Source organism: Drosophila ananassae, chromosome 3L (genome assembly GCF_017639315.1).
Source record: "Drosophila ananassae strain 14024-0371.13 chromosome 3L, ASM1763931v2, whole genome shotgun sequence".
NCBI lineage: Eukaryota > Metazoa > Arthropoda > Insecta > Diptera > Drosophilidae > Drosophila > Drosophila ananassae.
In genome coordinates this window covers 17,386,840-17,409,416 of record NC_057929.1, presented here as the reverse complement: position 1 = coordinate 17,409,416, position 22,577 = coordinate 17,386,840, and the positions used below count along the sequence as shown (strand labels likewise).

Genomic DNA, 22,577 nt, shown 5'->3' with positions numbered 1-22,577 from the left:
GCAAAATAGCATTTCCGGTTTTGAATGCCTACTTCCGGGTCTCTTAGGAAACAACTTTTCAATTTATATAGCATCCTGCACATTTAGAATCCCCTCACGGAAATTATAGCCCAAATAGGTCACATTACTGTAATTTCAAGACAGCAGTTACATTACAAGATCAACGATATGAGATGTGCTTTATTATTGAAGCTCAACCTAAAATCAGGGCGCTCCTTGACTTTCCCATAATCAGTGGCCCGCCCCCTCATCGCCACGACAGAGTCAATGAACGCGCCTCAGAGAAAAAATACAAAAAAACTTAAAGAAAAACAAGAACTGCAAGACCGACAATTACAAGCCCAGCTTTGTGACGTATTATAAGAGTAGCTCCGAAATGCGGGCCGCTCGTCAGCTTCCTCAAAAATAAACACCGCTTGTAAGCGCACGAGCAACGAAGAGCAGTTTCGCTTTCATCGCTCAGTTTGTTTTTGTTGACGCCGGACTTGCTTTTTTATTTTTTTTTTAATCGACAGCTTGATACCTGTTCACGTGCGTCCATCGCTGGCGGAGTTTATAAAGGTTTCAATCGCACCGAAGGGCGGCACAGTTTCTCGGAAAGACGCGAAGCTGCGTGAGCCGCGCTTCAAAATCAAACAACGATTTCAAATTTGGTTTTGATTAAAAACATTACCAAAAATAAACAAACCACCCGAAACTATAGCAAACACAAGTGGAAACAAACAAAAGTGGCTTTCAAGGACAGTTCTATATTGATTGGATATTTGTTTGATTCGCCTCTGAAAGTAGGTCAATTCGCCAATTTTTATATTTTTGCATTTGATTAAACCGGGATTTACCCTGAAAGGAGAAAAAACGAAGCTTTGTTATTCAAAAATACTTGAAACAAATATTAGTTTGAATAATATATGTGTGTCCCGGACGTTATTTAAGACAAAATTGGTTTTTAAAGCGTTGTATATCAAGTTTCATGAAGTGACTATAATTACTGAGTTTTTCAAATACTAATTTAGGTGTAACCCTTAAAAACCCAAGGGCTTCACTCGGAAAAGTTGCATAATATTTGAAACAAGCAATAACAATTAAATTTCCAGTTGCATTTAATTGAAACTTTCGGTTGAAAACAGAAACTCTGACAATAAAATGGTGTCGCAAAGGAAAATAAAACCTTGTTCAGTTTCGATTTCAAACACAGTTCTTTACCAGCCGTGAAAGTAGGTCGAGCAGAAAAGTTAATTAGTTTGTGTTTGATCAAATCCGGGATTAAAATAGATCTCGAATCCAGTCCACGCCTTGACCCCTAATCGTGATTGAAAAAGCTCATTTGACACCCGAAAAAATGGATTAAAAAATAAATCTCCTGCTTGCTTATGCCATTTCCATTAATAATTAAAGAGAAAAAATGGAAACTATTTGAACAGACACGCAAAATCAACAGCAAACATGGCAAAACCTAAGCCAGTTTGCGAATATTAGTTACAAAACCATCGTTTGTCCGAAAACTGGGCGACCGGGATCCGATTCGCTGGCAAAGTTAAGGTGAAGGTTCATTTGCATAGCCAAAGAAATAAAAGCAGAGGAAAAATAAAAACAAATATGTAGAGATGCGGTGGCCGATGCGAAGCCAAGCGCAGATTTACGATTTACCCTTGAAATCATTTCATCGAAAAGCCATTAGCTGCCATATAATGCAAACTGCCCGATCGCAGCTTACAACTGCTTCTCTTGGAGACATCTTCGAGTGCAAAGAAAACATTGATTGAAACTAGGGACTTTTTGTGCCAAAATTAGGCAGCTGCCCGGGGGCCTCACTAATATTCTCGTAATTTCTACCTAAAGAGTCTGTCGATCCGCCCGAGAGACCTAAGCAAATATTATTTGCCGAAATGGGATAAGTATTCGGGTATGCGGGTTTCGGGTGGCAAAAATTTAATTTATGTCGTATAGCATTCCAAACACATGTCCCAAGAACTACAAACATAATCCCTGGACCAGAAAAAGACATACTCTCTAGTCGTTGACCTCTGTCAATTAAATTATAATACCACAAGTAACAAATCTGAACAATAAATAGTACTTGAAACTTCACGAGTCAACACAAGTGACAAGTTCGAATAAGGTTTTTATTTTTTGCCTTTGGGCAGCAGCCCATAAACCTTCAGGTGCGACAGACACCTCTATTTTTGCGAGTAATTTTCGCTTGAATTCGAACATCGAACTAATCCGCTGCAATGAACCTGACATTGAAAAACACTCAGGCCGCGGATGCGGCTAATTGATATTTGAATGGAACTCCACCTACCACTTAGGTTACGTTAATACGACTACTTCCATGTTCTGTGATGGGTTGAGGGACATGTGGAGTAGTCTCTTTCAGAGAGGCTTTCAACCTTGAACTAAAAGGCACAGAAATGTCCTTTCAATGGATTAATCTTAAAATGATTCCTTAAAATTTATAATCTTTTGTTTTGGGAATAGTTTTGTAAATTTAAAGTAAAATATTGAGTCACAAAGCACTCGGAATTACGGAATTCTTCCGGTAGGATGTTTACCAACTTGTTATTATTTGCTTTCTACTGACGGAGTTTTGACAAAAAAAAGCACCTCCAGCTCTGAGTGGTTATTTAGCCGAAGGGCCTAGTTCTGTTGTTAATATTAATTGGTAAACAATCTTCCCTTCTCCAGCGGCCTAACTTCCCCTGTCATGGAAACCAATTGGCGAGGGATTCTCGCACTATGCCTCTTGATCCCAGTGGCTCATGGGGCTGTGAATGAGTCAACTTTGCGGCATCATCACTTCAACTACGGACTGTTGAACGCCAGCTTGGATTACACGCCGGAAATCACCAGAGGATCAGATGAATCGCGGGCCATAATCCATTCGCAACATGAGCCGCACCTCATCCGCAGCTCGGTAATATTTGGACTGACCAAGATGGCCAATAGCAGCCAGGTGAGCCGCAGTTGCTACTCCCACCTGCAACAGGTACAGAGGGGCATTCTCAGCAAGCAGCCTTGGGCCATGAAAGGTGAGTAATCGTAGATATATTAGAACATTTCGTGAGTAAATGCGAAATATATTGCCGTATTGTTGAAAGTTCACCGGGCTTTGGTTAGGTCACCCTTGTGGTTTGGGAAACCACTTAGCTCACAACCCTTAGACATCTAATATTCCCAAATAATAGTTAATGACAATATTTTGTCACGATATTTTATGCAACATTGTGAAAGGTTCAACAACTTATTGAAAATATATGCACTTTCCAGTACTCGATGCTTCTGGAACGAAGCCATCCGGATTCGTTTTTGGCCAAAACTACTGGCTGGGCAGTCGGGAGGCCTGTCGTGGCGTCCAGCGACCCGTGGGGGTTACACTCTCCCGGAATTATGAACGCAAGATGCATTATAGCATCCTGACCCAAAGTGCCCCCTTTCCAATGGACTACCGGGTGATCTACTTGAGACACCGTTCTCCCTGGCAAGTGGAGATCAAGGTGATGTCCGAGCAAGTTCTGCACATAGGTCTGTGCCTGCCCAGCGCCTGCGATTCGGAGGAAGTCAAGCAAATAGCGAGGGATTATGTGGCTGGTGGAACATTCGCCGAAGATGACATCTTTGACATGCAACCGGAAGTGCTCTACATGAAGGATCTGAAACTGAGCGATCGTTTCTATCAGCGGCTGACCTTCAAGCTGGTGGTGGCCTCGCTCCTGGCCACTGGAGCTCTTATGGTGTGTGCCCAGCAGCTGCGAGTGGCCAAGCGGGGCGATGAACCCGATCCCGGCCTGGCTCCCGTTGAATCTGAGATCTGGCAGACTCTAGACACGCTGCTCAAGTGGCAGCCTCTTCAGAACTTTGTCTCCTGCTTCGATGTGGTAAACAATTGGAGAAGGATTTCCGCCATGAGGGAGAACCAGCCCGGGGAGATACCCATCATGAATGGCCTGAGATCCATCTGCGCCTATTGGATTCTCATATTCCATGTTGTGTGGTACATGTACTTCACTGTCCATAACAAAACAGTGCTGATTTCTTATGCGGAAAAGGCTTTGTTTCAATACGTGTCCACAGCTCCGCTCCTGGTGGATGTATTCTTTACCATCAGGTGAGGTTTCTAGATGGTCGATAGACTTAATTTTTTTATTAATAATATTCTCTCTTTAGTGGCTTTTTGCAAACTTACAACTTCTTGAGAAACGCCAAGCAACTCGAGGCAGTTCGTGGTAATGGACTTTGGGGAAACGTGAAACTTTTCGGAAAACTATTGTTCCACCGATATCTGAGATTAGGACCTCTCTATCTAGTGGTTGTGGGTAGTGTGGACCTGGCCTTCTCCTACATCGGCGATGTCTCCGTTTATCACATTAATGAACGATTCGACGAGCTGTGCACCCAACACTGGTGGAGGAACTTACTCTTCATCCAGAACCTCTTCGATCACCGGGAACTTTGTGCGAACTGGAGTTGGAGTCTAGCCTGTGATATGCAGTTTTTCCTCCTGGCTAATCTGATGCTCTTTGTTTACGCCAAGTAAGTGGAAAAGAGAGCAGAACCATAAACTTCTTATTATTTTATACTCCACCTTAGACATCCCAAAACCGCAAAAGTATTAACTTTGACCGGACTCCTTGCCACCATTACTTGGTCCTATGGCATTGGCATCAACTATAAGTTTGAGTTCTCCTTCGACTCCACCTACGCAACTGGAACCCAAATCTACACGAGTCCTTTCGTCAGGATTCTGCCTTATATTGTGGGTGCCATTACGGCCTGGTGTCTCCAGGAGCAGCGGTTCCAGTTCGAATTGACAGAGCAGCAGAATCGGTGGCTCTGGCACTTTAGTGGTATGGTGTTTCTGGGATGCATATACTCCACGGTGAAACGGGATCTGGGTCACCTGATAACCATATCACTATTTGTGTTGGGACGGGGTCTATTTTCTCTTACTGTTTGTTGGATGGTCGTGGGCAGTGCCACGGGAAGCGGAGTCTGGTGGTCACGCCTGCTGGAGGCCAAGTGCTTCCAGCATTTGAATCGTCTGTCCTACGCCATTTATCTTTTAAATCCTTTGGTGATTGCTCTTGTCTACAGTCTCACCAGTGCCAGCACACACGCCGATCCCTTCATGCTGGTAAGTGCTTTACATTTCAAAACCAACTATAACTATAATGATTATTTACTTATTTCTTGTAGAGTGTGGTCTGCTGCGGTTTCGCCTTGATCGTGTACCTCGTATCCATAGTTTTTTCGCTGGCTTTTGAGCTGCCCTACAGCAATCTTTCGAGTCTACTGCTACGACGGCAGGCAAAGTCCAAAGCATCATAAACTGTGATTACCTCTCGTTTATTATATTGCATCTAAGTCAGTAAATAATAAGACATTTAGCTTAAAAAAATTTTAAATCATGCATTTTTCTTTGTGGTCCCAGATTCGAAATACACCCAACGGTTGATTAGTGTGACCATATGTCTTTCAGCGATAATCCTCACAACCATAAACTTGCTATAAACTTCGATAGGCAGTGTATGGCACAAAAAAATTAAAGTCGGCAAAAGCACGCCAAAGTTTTTGTGGATCCTGCAAAATATATTTGAAACAATTCAAAACTGGGAGCATTTATTCGAAATAATTATTATCAAGTGCCCTCGGTGCAGTTTAAAGACAGATTAAGAAACGAAGGTGTATTCTCTTAAATATTCTGTGACAAAAAAATGTCTGTGCGTCCTGCCTAATATTTTCTGTATAAATATAATATTTATAAGAACCCAAGAATAAACCATGCCCAACGAGGATGCGGAGAGAAGTGGTCCGGCCACAGGAGCGATCAAGGAGAACGAGGTGCCACCAGCCGAACCCGTTAAAAGCGTCTCAGCCAGCGCCAGCAGCGCTTCGACCACGCCCCCACCCTCCCATGAAGAGGAGAATAATGGCGAAGATGGCGGGGAACAGGAGGCAGGCGATGATGAGGATGAGGAGCAACTGTTGAATCGCATGCGTGCTGATGCCGTGGGCGACACCATGTACAGCAGTCGCTTCATCCTGCAGACCATGATGCAGCTTAGCCAACTGACGCCGGATTCCCAGCTGGATCAGCAACTGGAGGACGACCTGTGTAAAGTTTGGGATATGTCCACCTCTCCGGAGGTGGTCTCCATGCTACTCGACAACGACGCCGTCGACTCAATTATGTACACCATCATTTCGGCATGTGAGGACGTGCGCCTCTACGAGATTCTTGTCGGCCTCCTGGGCAATCTGTGCGCCCAGGTTGATTGCGCCGTACTGTTGACCAGCAACCCGGAGTTTATGGAGACTCTCTTCAAGTTGACGAACTGCATGGACACCGGAATGCTAGTGCAGCTGATGCGTCTGTATCAATTCATCATGGCGCATGTTCTGAGCGGGAAAGAGCAGTTTGCAGTGGACTGGTACGTTTGTTTCTCTGCCTTCGAAAACTCTGCAGCCAATCTTGGAAAAATCCTACAGCAGTCGGTCAGTGACGAGCTCTTAACAGCCGCTTTAAAAGCCACAAACGCCATTTTGGCAAGCTGCGCTTTGGTGGAGGAGGAAAATTCCAACTCTGCCTTGAATCTTAAACCATTTTCGGAGGTATTCCTGGTGCAGGAACTCTGCACTGGAGTTAATATTGCCTTTCTGCGGCTCATGCGAGACGATCACACCAAGTTGTCGGACGAGGAAGCCGGTGCAGAGGAGGGAGAAGTACCAGCCCCCGTGGCAGATGGCGGAGAAGATGCTGATGTTGGCTACGAGGCGTGTGCCCCGAAAATAAGCTGTGATGTGGAGATCATACAAACCTACCTCAACATTTGCACCATTCTGGTACAGTTACCAGAGGCGCAGAATTCCATGGACAATTATGCACCCAACATTGTCAGTTGTCTCACGCGGATACTGCAGTTTCTGCAACAGCCCCTGCAACTCTTTCCCATGGGGGAACGGCAGGAGGAGTATCTGGAGGATCTGGCTCACATATGGAGCGTGAGTTTGACATTTGTCAGATTTAGATTAAAATTTAAAGTTAATTTCTCTCCCTACAGCGCATAAAGTACTTCTATCAAACGGATGCGTTCACAAATCTGTTGGAAGTTTGGTTTAGGCTAAAGAAGCACATTGATAACTACACAGAAAACGATGAAGAAGATGTCAACGAATTTGAGGACGAGGAGGAGGAAGACGTCCCCAAGGAACAGTACGTGGATAATGCATTCAAAGTGCTGCGCCTTCTTGCTTGCATGTTGATTAAAGCAGGCAGCATAGACCTGCAAGGAATAGGCGAAGAAAAACTTGAGCTGTTCATGTCCTCTCTGAAAGCCGAGGAGGATGCAATCTTCTCAAGCGCGTTTGATGTCCTAAATGAGGTCTTGGAAAACGAAACAAGCCAAGGCCAAGCCTGAGGATTATCTCGACAATGGTAAAAAAACAATGACTGAGATTGTAGCTTGGAACAGCACAATAAATTCGTAACTTAGTAAGGTGTTTGTATTTGTGAAACTATGGTATTTCGGACCCGATGGCTTGAAGCTTTTGACGCATCATATCGCTCCAGGATTGTTTTCCCAGGCGCACACCTTTCTCTCCCGTGCTGTTGATCAACAGGCGATGTTTGTTTACGTTGCTCAGCAGGAATTTGTTTTTGTCCTCGCTCAAGGCATGCATCACATGCTCCAATTCCTTTTCTAAGCTCACTTTGGAGGCGCTGATTTCAATGTTGAGATCCTGCTCAATAGTCTGGGATATGTTTATGACTGCGTCGTCCTTTAAGTTATTAGCCTCTATTTTGCTGTGACCCTCCAGCTCGGATAGCTGCAGATTCAAGCTGCCGCCCTTGGATACCACCTGTAGATTGCCATGCACACCAGCTATAAAAATAGGAAAGGTATTAAATAAGACTTCTGCATTTTTTTAATTACTCACTCATGTTAAGCTCTGCTGATTTGTGAACATGCACCTCACTTGTCTTATGAACGTTCTTCAGCTCAAGGCGTCCAGTTTCAGTTTGAAATTTTGACTTTTCAACGTAGCAACAGTCTGTTATAATACTTCCAGCCTTGGTAGAGCAATTCAGATTGTCTCCCTGCAATTTGTCCATTGAAATGTTCTGTAAAGAATAAGATATATCAATAGGCAAAGCCATGGTCTTACACCTATTTGAATCTTACACCATTGTGAGTCTCTATCTCGGTTATCTTGCCCAAGAGCGTACCCTGGCAGTTGATGTTACCGTTTTCGCTGTATAGGGAAATTTTGGTGGCCTTAACGTTCTTTGTAATAATGCCGCCCTTAGCATTCACCTTCAGAAGCTCGCTTTGCGTGTTTTCCACCCGTACACCGGCTTGGCCCTCTACACAAACATCCGATCGGACGGGGATCTGCAGGTGGCACTCAAACTGCGTTGGCTCTTCCGTAAGTTTCTTGATTTTAACGTTGACCTCCTTGTCTTCGTTTTCTACCTTAACATCGAGGGAAACATTTGAGTTTTTGACTTGACCACCTTGGAGTTGGGCTATGAACACATCCCCGCTGGTATACTGATGCACATCGGCCGGCTGGATGCGCACGAATATATCCGATGCAACTTTAATCCTGGCATATGGGTTTACATAACGCAGGATTTCCTGGTGGACCATTCGCTTGTTTGAGGTCATTTTGGGCTTCAGGTAAACCGGGGACTTTTTGGCGTATTGCCGCAGGTGGTTGCTAAGATGCGGTAGCCAAAGGCGTTGCAGGAGCATTATAGAAAAGACACCACAACCGGCCTAACTTTTGTTTATTTTTTTGAATCTGTCGAAAGTCAGCTGCTACTTCTCAGCACTCGGAGTAAATGTGTTTTGCAGCACCTAAAGTTATCGATTTATGGAATGCGCTTATCAACACTGGTGCCAGTCATTCCAGTTGGAGTTTTTTAGTGTTCTTCGACGGTGCAGTTTTCTTGGTGCGCAGCAGAAAATCGTTTTAGCTAAATACTCTGAAAAGAAAAACAAAAAAATGTCTGGAAAAGATAGGCTACCGATTTTCCCGTCCCGTGGTGCCCAGATGTTGATGAAGGCACGTCTGGCGGGCGCCCAAAAGGGTCACGGACTGCTCAAGAAGAAGGCTGACGCCCTGCAAATGCGATTCCGTATGATTCTGGGCAAGATCATCGAAACCAAGACCCTCATGGGTGATGTTATGAAAGAGGCCGCCTTCTCGCTGGCCGAGGCCAAGTTCACATCGGGCGACATCAATCAGGTGGTTCTCCAGAACGTGACCAAGGCCCAAATCAAGATCCGCACCAAGAAAGACAACGTTGCTGGTGTTACGCTGCCCGTTTTCGAGTCCTACCAGGACGGAGCCGATACCTACGAGCTGGCCGGATTGGCCCGTGGTGGACAGCAGTTGGCTAAGCTTAAGAAGAACTACCAGAGCGCCGTCAAGCTGCTCGTGGAGCTGGCTTCTCTGCAGACGTCCTTCGTCACCCTGGACGAGGTCATCAAGATCACCAACCGTCGTGTGAACGCCATCGAGCACGTCATCATCCCACGCATTGATCGTACCTTGGCATACATCATCTCTGAGCTGGATGAGCTGGAGCGTGAGGAGTTCTACCGTCTGAAGAAGATCCAGGACAAGAAGCGCGAGGCCAGGGCCAAGGCTGATGCAAAGAAGGCTGAGCTCTTGCAGCAGGGAATTGATGTCCGTGAGCAGGCCAACATTCTGGATGAGGGCGATGACGATGTGCTGTTTTAAGTATTCTATCCGTATTGGATTTATTCCAGCAATATTATTGTTAAACTACTGTTCTGTTTCCATTTTAATTCGCAAATCGCAAAGGCAAGCCACAAAACTAATTGTACGTATGTAGCAAGTGTGTTGTAGTCTATTCCAATAAGAAAAAAGTATGTATTCCATTTTGTAGTGTAGTGTAAGCTGCGCAAATCATGCATTAAAAACTTGTTGTTTCATACAAAGCATATTGTGTGTAATTCCTGCAAAAAAGTGCATCAAAATAAAGGAATCTTTCGTTGAAAAAAAGGTCATCTGACTTGTTTTATACAATAGCAAAAAAAACATTAGGTCACATGACAGCAAACATATGTCTGATTGGGAATAGTGTTGGGAAGTGCTCACTGTTATTACTCGCGGGCAATCAGCTGTTCGCTTGTTGGCTTTTCAGATTGTGACACGCTTATAGCGGAATATTTTTTTATTTATTGTACGAAAATGACCAACGCAGAGTTTCAGGCTGTGGTATTGGCGGCTGGGCGGGGCACCCGTCTTCCGGAGGTGCTAGGCGATGCGCCCAAGTGTCTGCTTCCAGTGGGTCCTTATCCGCTACTGTGGTATCCCCTAAATCTGTTGCAACAACACAATTTCTCAGGTAATTCAGTTGCCACGAATATTTTTCTAAATGTAATGAGGACTCATGATCTCCACAGAGGTTATTGTGGTGGTGCTGGAGCAGGAGAAGCTGGAGATACAGTCGGCAATGGAGAACACACCCCTGAAGCTTAAATTGGACTATGCTACTATACCCGGCGACAGCGACTTTGGTACCGCTGACAGTCTGCGCTACATATACGACAAAATCAAGTCTGACTTTCTGGTGATCAGCTGCGATCTAGTCAGCAATGTCAGTTTGTACCCACTGATCAACAAGTTCAGGGAACACGACGCCTCTTTGGCTTTACTCCTCTTTCCCAGCGGTTTTGAGGCGGATGTGGTGATGCCGGGACCGAAGACCAAGCACAAGCCTGAGAGAGATGTCATTGGAATACATGCAGCTACGCAAAGGCTGGCTTTCGTGTCTGCCGCCAGTGATTGTGAAGACACCTTGAACATCCAAAGACACTTGTTAAAGAACCGTGGTCGCTTGGATGTTTACAGTCGACTGGTGGATGCGCATTTGTATGTCCTAAAGAAATGGGTTATTGACTATCTACACAGGGTAAGTTCTGGCATGACTGCAGAGGAAACTTTTTGCTAAAATTCCGATTTGCAGAAGGAAAACATATCGACTTTCAAGGGAGAGTTTTTGCCGCATTTGATTAAGAAGCAGCATGCAAAAAGGCCACCCAAAACAGTGCAGGATACAACCTCAGAAGTGGGTGTTGTAACCAAGAATGAGGACCATGTTTTGCATGTGAGTGACTTTTATAATTTAGAGAATCATAGGTCATTTGAGTAATCTTTGTCTTTTGTAGTACGTTCCCCACACCATTCTTGACCAGAAGATCTCGCAAACTTCGCTGTTCAACCAATCTTTGTCACATGGTCCCTACCATGGCGATGTGGTGCGCTGCTATGCCATTCAGGCGCCCAAAGACGCGTTTGGAGTGCGAGTCAATAATACACTAAGCTTCCTGGCCATAAATCGGAAGTTGAGTGGCATCTGGAATGATTTGTGCGGCGAGTCCCACCCTCTTATCTCACCCGGTGCTTTGGTCAAGTCCACCCAAACAAAGGAGATTATTGCTGCCGACAACGCCAAGCTCTCGGAGAAGACCTCTCTCAACTTCAGCGTGTTCGGCCCCAACTGTGTCATCAATCCAAAGAACATTGTAAATAACTCCATTATCATGTCCAGCGCCGTTGTGGAGGAGGGCTGCAACATAGACAACTGCATCATTGGACACCGAGCTCAAGTGAAGACTGGCTCTGTTCTTAAGAATTGCATCATTGGTCCCAACTATGTGGTGGAGGAAGGCACTCACAGCCAGGCTGTGCATCTGTCTAACGCCGACCAGTACATGGAGATAGACATACAGTAATTGTTTAACTTATGTGGCTTCCTTTATTAACGAATTGAGTTAGAAGGCGGATTCTTCTAGCAGGACATTAAATATTACAAATAGGTACTCAAAACTCGCGCTTGGATTTACCAGGGAGCTAGGGAAGAGAGCTTAAAGCTAACAGAGTTACGCACAGAGTTTGGGGAGGGGGCGAAATGTACACGAGACAACGACAAGACTGTTTTCTGCTCACTCCATCTTCTCATCCGCCTTACTTCCTCCGCTCGTAGAGGTACTCATCCTCATAGTACCTCGGCGTTGTGGCGATGAAGACCTGCGGCCGGCGCTGCTGGAGCGAGATATTGATCTCCTCGGGCGTGCGGAAGACCTGTTGCTGCTGCTGTTGCAAGTGTTGCAGCTGGGGGGCGGCGGTGAAGAAACGATACGGCGCCGGCGTCACGGTGGGCGCCAACGTTTGTGGCCGCTGCTGGTGGAGCTGCAGCTGCGGCTGGTGGAACTGTAACTGCGGCTGGACGGTCGTGGCGGGCAGTGGCTTCCTATAGGCCAATGTCGTGGGCTGTGGTTGCGGCTGGTGGCGGATCTGCGTCACCACTTGAGGCTGTGGGGCAGCCGTCTGGTGCTGCACTTGCTGGGGCTGCTGGTACTGGACACGTACTTGGGGCTGTTGCTGCGGCTGCTGATAGGCCACAACTTGGCGATGTTGCTGCTGGGGCTGCTGCTGCTGCTGAATTCGATGGTGGTGCTGTTGTTGCGGCTGCTGAGGCTGGATGCGTGGCCTGGGTGCGGGCTCCTCCTCCTCTTCATCATCGTAACGCTCGTGTTCGTAGTAGTTCTCCGGGAAGTAACGCTCCGAGTAGCGAAGTGTCACATTGGGCTTGCTCTGGTGCTCTTGAAGATTGATTGGCTTGTACAGGTAATCGTTCACAATATGATACTTGGAGGACTGCTTGCAGATGTTGTCGTGAGAGGGCGGCATGCAGATCAAGTGGATCTGATGGAAGGTGAAGCCCTCCGGGCAGATCCAAGAGTGCTTCTGGCTATCCTGGCAATAGTGGAACACTTCGCAGCTCAGCGATTCATCGGCATAGTAACTATTGAAAGGAAATGTTAGTAAACTGTGGAAGTATTATAAGACAGGAGTCTTACCCAGAGTTCCTGTCATTGCAGCTGAAAGAGGACTTGCTCAGCAGTGTGGACAGACGATCGGGCTCCTCAACTTCCTCCTCCTCCTCCTCGCTCTCTTCACTCAGGGGCTTCTTAAGCTGGCCCTGGATCTTGAGGAAGTTGCTCTGTTGCTTGGCGTTTCGGTTGACATAGACCTGACGCGGCGGCTCCTCCTGCTCCTCTTCGCTGTATTCGTACAACTGGCGCTGCTGCTGCGGCTGCTGGCGATAGGCCAGATGGGTCTGGGCCTGCGTCTCGAACTCATCCTCCTCCTCGGCTCCGCTGGCATTCACGTCCAACGACCGTGCCTCGAATCCCTTCGGTTTGGAAGTGGTAGCCGTGGCCGCGGCAGCACCAGTGGCTGCCGCCTCAACACTGCTGACCCAAAGGCCAGTGGCCACAGCCAGGACTAGCAGAAGGGCTGAATGGATGCTGCAATGGGAAACCCAATCAATTGATGAGCCAGGCTGCTTTATGATATGGGAAACTCTTTGGCAAGAAGACAATCAGGCCAGCACAAACAAAAAGAGAATATATATAAAAACGCGGGAAAATATTTGTGCGAACCTTTTCGCTCGTCGGCGAAGATGCCGCCAAATTGCTGCCAAAGAAGGCAGCATCATTGGATCGTCATCGGCATCGGCATCGGCAGCCCAGCGACCAGTTATGCAAGAGACCAGGCCAGACCAGACCAGACCAAGCCAGAAAACTTGTTATAAGGCAACACGGCAAGTCCCCAAGATCGAAACGGGCCACGGAGATCTCGAGGTAGTACATGAAGATGCAACTGCAGCTGGGAAGGCTAGGAAAGCTGGAGGCTCTGGAAATCACTGATCACTAGTACACTCTGGACAAGTATCTAAACTAATAGATCCCCTTCAAAACAATAACATAAAATCAAACTATTTAAACTTGATTGCTTAAAGACTAAATTGAGAAAAAAACACATAGTCTGTGAAGATCAATTGGGAAATGGGATGCATCTTTAAGCCACTTTAAATACCCCAATCTAATAGCTTATGTACCCCAACAATAGTGAGTATAATGAAGATGCTCAGCTGGCGGCGGGTTCAATTTGAACGCCATTTACCCGAGACCCACTCACTCACAAAACTCGACTTGGCTGAATGTCAACTGCTGTTCATACGCATAAATATAGCTACCCCTGTGGCGGAGGGTTGGGGAATTCCTGGCCTGGAAAAATGACGGTGGTGCTGGGCAGCAGTCCAATTAACCAACGTTACGTGTTTGAATCTAATTGGGGCCATAAAGTCTGTGGCCGAGTAACAGTCTCACAAATAGTTGGGCAAGGTGAAATATGCGAGCCAATTGAATGAAAGAAAAAGTGCCAGTGGACTTTTACTTTTCACACCGAACAATCGCCTGTCCGGCTGAGTGAGTGACTTTGAACCCATTACGATTACGGCGGATTCTTTGTTATTTTTTTGAGGCCAGACCGACCAATAAATCTGGAGAGCATCTTATGCAAGTATCTATCGAATTTTCCAGCTGGCAATTTGTCAGCCTGTCGCTTGGCAGCTGAGGCTAAAGCTAAATCTGAATCTGAAGTTGCAGTTGCAAGTTGCACCTTTGAACTTTAAGCGGAGCGGTGCTGGCTGGGACTACTGCCACCGTTGCCTGTTGCATTGTCACTGTCAGCGAACCTTTTGCGCAATGGCCATGGGAATCCGCGGTAGCCCCCGAGGGAAATGGATTCCCCACCTGCAAATGCAAATTGCTCCTGGCATTCCGTTGGATGAGTATTCCATCCCGGATTGCTCCACTTGCGATCAAAGCATGTCTGCCATAAATGGAGAATTGGTTGCATGTCCCGGGATCACTGTGTTTGTGTGTCTCCAGCATCGACTCTGGTCCAGATGCAGACATTATCGCACTGCAGTTACATCATGCATTGGAGCAGCACATGTACAGGCGATGCGTTTTGATGTTGATGGTTTTCATCGGCCCCAATCCCCCAAACCCAGTCCCCAATCCTCGATAGTCAGTATGCAGCATGCAGTCCAATCCCCGATCTCCGCCCGTACCCACTTCTGGCTAACCACAAGTCTGGAGTCTTGAGGCCGACGTTGTCGGTTTCGTTATACATTCAAAGTCTGAGTTGATTTTTTTGTGTGCCACCGGGTTTTCTTGCGTATGGAACTCGGACTATATTTGCTTTTGATTTCCTTAAATGTTGGGTGTGCGTCATGTTAGGTGGGCATTTTTGGGGTGACATAAGCGCGCAAATAGTTGCAGTTTCGGGTCTGGATCTTACGACATATTTGAGGCACAGCCTGAGCCACAGCTAGAGAGTCGAAGACAGCCACCTGCATTTTGATAAGTGTGCTGATTTTTGTAGTGTAAATTTTGTTGTATAACTAGCTGGATGGACTGTCTGCATTTTCCTGGGCAGTATGCAAAGAATTAAGAGTTTGAAGTGCTTCAACCACTTAGCGGTTACCATTACCGGGCTGCCCGCTGTTTTGGTTTTAAGGAGGGAGAGCTGCCTTCCCATTCCCATTCCCATTTTCATTTCGGCTCTTTAGCATGTAATTTGTTTGCATTTGACTGTGCCTTTGCCTTTGCCCAGTCAAGTCAAGTTTGTTGCCTAAGTCTTTTGTTTTCACTTGCTCCAGTGAATAGACGGGCATGCTAGTTATTTTATTTTTTATTCAAGTGCTTAATTAAACACAAGCTCGTTAACACACAACTCCCGAAACCATTAAACTGTGTGAAACATGAAAACCCAAAAATAAATTACACTACACTGCTTTAATTTCATTTTTCACTTTTTTCTTTGCCCACATTTTTGTTTCTTGTTATTTTCTTAAATTTTTATTTTTTTGTAACAAATTAAACTCTGTTAATGTGCGTACAGTTAGTAAGGTTGATTTTAAATGTACTGGAAATTTACGATTGCCTGATTTCGGGCATCTGGATATAATGTGGCCCCCTAATGGCTTGGCAATGGATTTTATGTTCAGCCGTTTTTCGCTTTTGTCTCTTTTTTTTTTGCTATTTTCTTGTATGTGTGCTTTTTTTTATTGTTATGCTGCGGTAATTTTCACAAATTTGTGACCTTCGTGGGGGCTGCCTTAAGTGGGTGTGTGATTTGGTGTGGTTTTAATGACGGGCGAAATCCAACAATTGTAGCCAAACAAAAAGTGAAAGAAATCAATTCGATGGCAATTTATTAATTGCTCCCAAACACACCCCTCAATAACTGACCAAAATATCGAAAGTCATTACTCCCTTGGGCGGTAGGTGGCGGCGGCGGTAGATGGCAGGCGGTAGGCGTGGCAATTGGCAGCACGCTTGGGCAATTGCGCATTTCTGTGCGTCGCTGTAATTCCAAACGATGAAATATTGCGTATACGCCTCGTGCGTCGCTAGTGCGTGCATTTGATACAATTGCCGTTCATATTTGCAGTTGGCTTATATAACGCCCGCGAATGAGTAATCCATACGACTTTTTAGAAAGGACCACTAACAGTATCCCCCTTCGGTTTATGATGCAATCTGTCACGGAGATTGGATCTCACTATCCAGCAGGCGTGACCCAGTCCAAGTCCTAATCGATTGATCGCGGTGGTCAGTCTCGGACATTCGATTGGCATAAAGTAAACACGTGCTAGGAGTTTAAATATTACACTGAAATACATTTGTTAGATATTTTTTTCGGATTTAATTTAAGGAGTTTAGAAACTCTAAGATAAAACACCCAATACCTTCGTAGTAATGTCTTAATAGGTCATAGACTATAAAATAATAAATCACATGACAAAAATGTGTAAAGTTCCTTCCCATTAAAATGGGATTAAAATCTTTTTTCTACCAATATAATATCAAATGAATATTAATTCCTAATCGATTGATCTAGCCGCAGTGGAAACCCAAGTTATTAGCCATAGGATTGGGTAATCCAGCCAAGCCAAAGCCACATATATAAAAATAAGTACACGAACAAGTATCCCCCCCGAGGGACTTGCAGCTGCCTCAATGAGCTGTCAGTTCCAGCAGACAAAAGCGAAAACTCCCACGCCAAACAAAACAAACACAGAAATACGGAAAGGTATTACGGTGTGTTAGGAAAAGTCAGAGCAGCTCTAAGTAGTTGCTTCTGTTTTCGGTTTTTGTTACGTATGTATCTTGTTGGCTGGTTTTGAAATCGCCCAAAAGAATATTTTGTGGTTGCCAAGCAGCCCACAGTTAAAAAAACAAAAACAAAACTGGACCGAGAGAACCCCAAAAAGACAAAACTAAACCAAACAAAACCAAGACAATAACGAAATGTTAATTATTGGCTGCGACTGCAGCACGAATTTGTGGCCGGAGGGCAGACCAAGTCCAGGTTCAAATCCCCATGGCATCTGGGACTATGATTCATAGTCTCCAGAGTCGATCAATGGGTGGGTGGGGTGAAGTGGGGGCTATAAAAACTTACTGCATTCTGCGTCGGATGCTTTTGTGGTATCCAATTTAAATAAATCAAATGTTTTAATCCTTTTGGTTCTGCTGGATCTCACTTAATCACTGGATGTCACTGAATGTTTGATTCTTGATTATCACTGGATTGCACTGGGCAGCACTCCTCCTCCACAACTTCTTCGATTTCTTTTAGCTGCTGCTGCTGCTAACGGTTCACTCGTCCAGTTCGAACAACAAAATGAATGACTTTCTTTGGCTTGTTTATGTTTTATACCAAAAATCCCCTCACAGCCAAAGCCGCCCATTGAGAGTTTTTTTTCCAGAGAGTCTCCGGCTACGATACTGTGGCCGTTTCTCTGCTTGTCTCACTCTCTGGGGCTACTCTCAGACAATTCTCACAGACCCACTCAAAAAAGTATCTGCGACTTGAGTGAAGTTTTCCTCATTGTAGCCGAAGTTCGTTTCTTAAGTCTTTTGATTTGCACAAGGGAAAAATTTTGCTTTTGATTGATTTAAAAGGGTGTATTTAATTAAATGCGAATACAATTTATAAATATAATTAAATTGTTTTAATTTTTGCCTTTATATAGAAAAATTAAGTAAAAGCAACTTCTACAAAAAAGTCACACGTCTAGTGAGACTCATATATCGTAATAAAATATCCTTTGTAGATAAGATATGTTAAATTTAATAGCTAATCATTTTTCTCTCTGCTTGGACACTGTCTGACAGTTTATTTGGGCTCGTCCATTAGTCATAAACCAATTGATATTACTCATGCAGTGAAATATATCAAGATCTGTAACTGTTTTGGGTTTCGAAAAAGGCCTTCCACATCATACATTTGCATTTGCGTCCATCAGATACACTTAAGTGGCCGTCGAACGGCCAGATAGAAGCTGCTCAGATATATAGTGTAATTAACATTTTCGCTGTTGATTTTCTCAGCCTTCGGTGCGCATTTTGCATGTTTGCTATTTTCAATACGGCAACAACAGTTGCAATGCTAGAGTTGTAAAGAAAAAAAAAAAAAGAAATAAAAATCATTTGCGCCGGTTTCTTCAACGAGGCTGCGATGCTCCCACAACGAACTTCAGACCGCAGAAACCTGTGCGGCAACTCATCCGCCGAATGAAATGCTAAAAGCTACACACAGATACAACACAAACACAGACACACACTTGCCGAGGGATGCATTTGTTTGGCTAATATGAATTAATTTACAATACAGCAGACGCCTACAAAAAGAGGTGTGAGGGGGTGGCGACGCCTCCAACTCGTTGGCGTCTGTTGAACTTTTGCGTTTCTGTGCCGTTACTGCTGCTGCTGTTGCACTTGCATCTGCATCTGCCGCTGGTGTTGCTGCTGCATCTCAATCGGTATCTGAATCTGCAACTGTATCTTTATTTTGTTTTTTATCTTTTCGGGCGAGCAGCGTTCAAGCATTTCAATTGCCTGGCGTTCAATGTCTGGACACTGACCGCAGCCAGTTACCCACAACATAGATCGGGGGGATACAATTTATATATATATATATTGCATTTATATATAAACGATTTGGCAATGCATGCAAAGAAGCGTAACGCAAAGAAAGTGCAGGCCGTTGTTGTGTTTGTTATGATTGCTGGTTGAAAAGTGTTTGAAGCCTGCCGAGGTGATATAACAAGTTCACATAATTTGCTGGCTTTTCTTTTTGGTTTTCAGCTGCCTGTTTCAACTATCCATTCCACATTACATACTTGCACTACTCAAGTTAGTAGATGCATATAAATATACATACTATATGCATATTAACAGCGACAAACAAAAACAAAAGCAGTCACAAACAACTTCATGACTTGATGGTTAATTGCAGGCAGCTAATCAAAAATCAACGTTCCCAGGCGGGTGCCTCAATTATAATGCATAATTAATAAATGTTTTACCGGATTAGTCAGCAAAGGGTGTAAAAGGGGCTTGCCAAAAATGAGAGAGCAAAAAAATCAAACAAATACGGGAAAAGCAAAATAATGCACCTGCAACTAAGCCAACTCAATGTCGGTGACTCTACGCTGCGATTGGCCCCTAATAATACGGGTAAAAATTCATTACACGAACTAACAGGCTAACTGGCTAACTGGCCAACTGCCTGGCCATTATGCAAAGTCCAAGACCATTCGAAGCCATCCCCAGGCAGGCCAAAGCCATTCCAAAGCGGCACGTTTTGAGGAAGTTGATTGTCACAAAACCTCTCATAATCATAACTGTGTTTGCTGCCCCATCAACAAATACTTTTACAACAAAAACCGAAACAGAAAAAAAACAATAGTAATAGTAAAGACAGCGACAACGACAGCCACGACGGTCAGGTTCAATGGGGAAAATTATAGACTTTGTAGCCACAACAAAACTGGAAAAAAACATTGTAAGCCTGAATTCAAACTTGGGCAAGACTTGGCCAAAATTGTTAAAAAAAAGATGTCTCTACTTATTACCATCACAAAACCTTTTTTTTTTTAATTAGACAATTTGATGTGTTAACTTGAAGACTGTAAATATTTATATTTAAATATTAACCTTACTGCCTTCTGTAAAGCAAGTATTTTTCAGTGCAACCATCCCAGCTGCAATTGAGAATTGACCACCACTCGGACTTTGGCTTCAAATCAAAAAGGCAGAGAAAACTAAAAACAATAATAAACCAAAAAAAAAAAGGAAAAAAATCGGCTTGGAATGGAGAAACATTTCGCATGTGTCCATAGTCCATTGTTTGGTTTATTAACTAATTAGCCCTAATGCTTAATGCTCCACATATTTTCCAACCAAGATGGGAGTGTGAGTGCGTAAGCCTCTCGGTTATGTCACGGTATTTCCACTTGCGAATCCCTCAATCTGGGATTTCACAAGAATGGCGCTCTAACTTTTGATGAAACGATAAAAAGCGAAAGTAAATCCCAGCTCCAGCCGCTTATCCATTAACGTTCTAATAGACACGTCACTCGTGAAGTTCAAGGCCGGATTCGAAGAGTGGCGAATTGAAATTAATTACATCGAACGCGCCCCAAAAAGTTCTCCGGGCTCCATTAATGAGCTTGGGTTGGGGCTGGGATCTGTTTTAGATTAGCAATTCGTTTAATTCACACACGAAATGATTGAGTAATTTGGTTCAGACAGTTCGAGGGGTTTAGGTTTGAGTGTCTTTATTAAGTTTGAATTTAAGAAACCGAGGGAAAATATTAAGGTAATTTGTATACTCTTGCTAAGAGTTGTGTAGTTTGAAGATAGGGTTTTGTAGTTTTCAGAGGATAGTATAGAATATTTGGATAAATATCCATCGAAAAAGAGGCTGTCAGATGAAATCTGTAAATCCACTCGAGAATTGTTCAAAGTATCCCGGTAAACATCGAATGAAAATTAACTACATGATATAGATATGCCAAGACATACTGTAGGTGAAAGAGTAACCATATGGCGAATTTATGAAAAATCATATCTAGCCATTACTCCCTGGGATTTCTGGGAGTTAATTGAAGCACATTAGCTACGAGTGTGCTTAAAATTATTTAATAGATGATTAAAGAGCCAGAAACTGACATCACCAGCCAGCATCGACCAGCAGCCTCACCCACACCCACAATTGGGGTCCGCAAACCGTTGGGATTAATTCACGGAGCCATAAAAGTTATAACCATCGTTTACGCCAAGTCAACAATGGGCAAGTATTAGACCATAAAGCCAAAAACTCCAAAGCCGGAACTTGCCCGCCACATGATTTGTAAGTTTTAGCTGGATTGTTGATTGTTTTCCCTTTTTTTTCCTTTTATTTTTTCAGTGTCTATCAAGATCAGATCGGATCAGATTAGTGGAAGTTACGTGTTAATACCAACTCCAAAGCCAGTGCATTTTATTCCGGAAATGAGTCTGAACTTGACATTGGGGGGGCGTGCCCCGAAGTCAAAGAAATGTAAATTTTTTCGACCATTCTCACCATTTATTTTGGAATAGTGAGAGCTTTTAGGCGGAAGGAAGTAGAAATCGGAGCTCAATTTATTGTAGGAAGTTTTCTTAGCCATGTTGGTTGGAGAATGAAAACGGTTTTAAAGTGTCATTTTTGAAAAGGGCACTTAAGAATTGGTTTTCCGAGAAATCGCTACCTATGCCAAATACTTCCCACCACTCGACAAGGTGGTGTGTGTAATTGAATTGAAATCAATTGCACTGGCCCCCGTCTTACAAATTACCAATCCACGCCAACCTCAAACATCAAGTGCCAACAAAGAAAATTGAAATGGACAAGATTACTTGTACTTGTGTGAATGAACAAAAAAAAAAAAACAAAAAATACATAAAAAAAAACCCAAAACCAAGCAAACCAAATCCGCTTTTGTCCAATTGTTGCGCACTTGAAGCATGAAGCGTGCCCATGGAACGGGCACCTGATCTGATGGACCGGCCGATGGACAGTTGAAATCCTCCGAATCCATTCCCATTTCCATCTCCTACTCCGATACGGACCAAGCAATTGGGCATGGCTGGCTGCTTGGCGGCGTTACCAATCCCATGGAGATCACCACAAAAGAAATGCTGACTCGGACTTGGACTTGGATGTTTCTGGCGGGGATGGGGGATCTTGGTGGATTGACTCGGGGCTAGCGGGCTCATTAATTTCAGTTCAAGGCATCTCTCGTATCATTTTACGTAAACCCGCTCGTTCCGTCGCCGATTTGTAACAATAAAATAAAAAGACTTGAAGTGGAGACGCGAGAAAATAAAAAAAAAACTAGAAACACACAAAAATAAATTCGCAATTTTGTTACAATTTTCATTGTGTTGGGGTGCAGTTCAAGATCTCTCCCCTCCTTGGACACTCCCAGGGCAACTATTAATTATCACAATTCAGCAGAGTCTGTTTGTTTTTTCTTGGTTTTGTGTCTTGCTGCTTTTTTTTTCCTTCAGTCCAACCGCCCTATAATTATCCGAGCGGTTCACTTTAATTACCACAGATTTATTAAATGGGTCAGTCGCAGTTGGTATTTTGTGTTTTCGGCTCTTTTTTTGGGTTGTGAACTTGAAAATTGAAATTGTTGTGCGGTGACCATTTGAAATACAATGCAAGGGTACATGGAGATCATGAATTGGTTTTTTCTGGGTTAAACTGGGTTGGTGCGGTTTTTAATTGAGGTGGGAGAGTTCTGGAAAATGGCAAAAACAAACAAATATTTCACCATACTTGTTATCTAGTTTCTGGCTTGCTAA

At 44.1% G+C, this 22,577-nt stretch overlaps 6 protein-coding genes across 7 annotated transcripts; 4 read left to right on the top strand and 2 right to left on the bottom strand.

Moving 5' to 3' along the window:
- The first annotated feature begins 586 nt into the window (after positions 1-586).
- LOC6494004 (nose resistant to fluoxetine protein 6) lies at positions 587-5,402 on the top strand. Of its 2 annotated transcripts, none has more exons than XM_001961123.4 (6): positions 587-785; positions 2,686-3,029; positions 3,268-4,105; positions 4,165-4,530; positions 4,588-5,131; positions 5,194-5,402. In XM_001961123.4, the coding sequence occupies exons 2-6, from the start codon at positions 2,705-2,707 to the stop codon at positions 5,323-5,325; spliced, it is 2,205 nt and encodes a 734-aa protein (XP_001961159.1). In that variant the 5' UTR covers positions 587-785; positions 2,686-2,704; the 3' UTR covers positions 5,326-5,402. The 2 variants fall into 2 exon arrangements, with proteins under 2 accessions (XP_001961159.1, XP_032305981.1); XM_032450090.2 differs by lacking the exon at positions 587-785 and adding an exon at positions 1,200-1,539.
- Positions 5,403-5,492: 90 nt separating this feature from the next.
- LOC6494006 lies at positions 5,493-7,493 on the top strand. The gene is made up of 2 exons (XM_001961122.4): positions 5,493-6,999; positions 7,059-7,493. Exons 1-2 carry the CDS (start codon positions 5,779-5,781, stop codon positions 7,413-7,415), a joined length of 1,578 nt encoding a protein of 525 aa, XP_001961158.1. The 5' UTR covers positions 5,493-5,778; the 3' UTR covers positions 7,416-7,493.
- Positions 7,483-8,856, bottom strand: LOC6496563. Its single transcript, XM_001961121.4, has 3 exons — positions 8,181-8,856; positions 7,936-8,119; positions 7,483-7,880 (listed from the first exon to the last, which is right to left on the bottom strand). Exons 1-3 carry the CDS (start codon positions 8,751-8,753, stop codon positions 7,513-7,515), a joined length of 1,125 nt encoding a protein of 374 aa, XP_001961157.1. The 5' UTR covers positions 8,754-8,856; the 3' UTR covers positions 7,483-7,512.
- Positions 8,857-8,900: 44 nt separating this feature from the next.
- LOC6494007 (V-type proton ATPase subunit D 1) lies at positions 8,901-10,032 on the top strand. Its single transcript, XM_001961120.4, has one exon. It carries the CDS (start codon positions 9,007-9,009, stop codon positions 9,745-9,747), a length of 741 nt encoding a protein of 246 aa, XP_001961156.3. The 5' UTR covers positions 8,901-9,006; the 3' UTR covers positions 9,748-10,032.
- A 95-nt stretch (positions 10,033-10,127) lies between these two features.
- On the top strand, positions 10,128-11,862 carry LOC6494008 (translation initiation factor eIF-2B subunit gamma). The gene is made up of 4 exons (XM_001961119.4): positions 10,128-10,378; positions 10,437-10,945; positions 11,000-11,140; positions 11,202-11,862. Exons 1-4 carry the CDS (start codon positions 10,222-10,224, stop codon positions 11,766-11,768), a joined length of 1,374 nt encoding a protein of 457 aa, XP_001961155.1. The 5' UTR covers positions 10,128-10,221; the 3' UTR covers positions 11,769-11,862.
- Positions 11,769-17,612, bottom strand: LOC6496562 (putative mediator of RNA polymerase II transcription subunit 26). The gene is made up of 3 exons (XM_001961118.4): positions 17,359-17,612; positions 12,897-13,346; positions 11,769-12,841 (listed from the first exon to the last, which is right to left on the bottom strand). The coding sequence occupies exons 1-3, from the start codon at positions 17,361-17,363 to the stop codon at positions 12,001-12,003; spliced, it is 1,296 nt and encodes a 431-aa protein (XP_001961154.1). The 5' UTR covers positions 17,364-17,612; the 3' UTR covers positions 11,769-12,000.
- Between the last annotated feature and the right edge of the window lie 4,965 nt (positions 17,613-22,577).

What these genes read in the sequence shown, in the direction of transcription:
- LOC6494004 (XM_001961123.4), top strand. Translation starts at nt 2,705, where the DNA reads ATGGAAACCAATTGGCGAGGGATTCTCGCACTATGCCTCTTGATCCCA. An exon ending in GATGTATTCTTTACCATCAG is followed by an intron (nt 4,106 to 4,164) that starts GTGAGGTTTCTA and finishes TTCTCTCTTTAG; the next exon opens with TGGCTTTTTGCAAACTTACA. An exon ending in ATGCTCTTTGTTTACGCCAA is followed by an intron (nt 4,531 to 4,587) that starts GTAAGTGGAAAA and finishes ACTCCACCTTAG; the next exon opens with ACATCCCAAAACCGCAAAAG.
- LOC6494006 (XM_001961122.4), top strand. Translation starts at nt 5,779, where the DNA reads ATGCCCAACGAGGATGCGGAGAGAAGTGGTCCGGCCACAGGAGCGATC. An exon ending in ATCTGGCTCACATATGGAGC is followed by an intron (nt 7,000 to 7,058) that starts GTGAGTTTGACA and finishes CTCTCCCTACAG; the next exon opens with CGCATAAAGTACTTCTATCA.
- LOC6496563 (XM_001961121.4), bottom strand. Translation starts at nt 8,753, where the DNA reads ATGCTCCTGCAACGCCTTTGGCTACCGCATCTTAGCAACCACCTGCGG. An exon ending in AGATAGAGACTCACAATGGT is followed by an intron (nt 8,120 to 8,180) that starts GTAAGATTCAAA and finishes TATTCTTTACAG; the next exon opens with AACATTTCAATGGACAAATT. An exon ending in ATCAGCAGAGCTTAACATGA is followed by an intron (nt 7,881 to 7,935) that starts GTGAGTAATTAA and finishes CTATTTTTATAG; the next exon opens with CTGGTGTGCATGGCAATCTA.
- LOC6494007 (XM_001961120.4), top strand. Translation starts at nt 9,007, where the DNA reads ATGTCTGGAAAAGATAGGCTACCGATTTTCCCGTCCCGTGGTGCCCAG.
- LOC6494008 (XM_001961119.4), top strand. Translation starts at nt 10,222, where the DNA reads ATGACCAACGCAGAGTTTCAGGCTGTGGTATTGGCGGCTGGGCGGGGC. An exon ending in GCAACAACACAATTTCTCAG is followed by an intron (nt 10,379 to 10,436) that starts GTAATTCAGTTG and finishes TGATCTCCACAG; the next exon opens with AGGTTATTGTGGTGGTGCTG. An exon ending in TTATTGACTATCTACACAGG is followed by an intron (nt 10,946 to 10,999) that starts GTAAGTTCTGGC and finishes TCCGATTTGCAG; the next exon opens with AAGGAAAACATATCGACTTT.
- LOC6496562 (XM_001961118.4), bottom strand. An exon ending in TGCAATGACAGGAACTCTGG is followed by an intron (nt 12,842 to 12,896) that starts GTAAGACTCCTG and finishes TCCTTTCAATAG; the next exon opens with TTACTATGCCGATGAATCGC.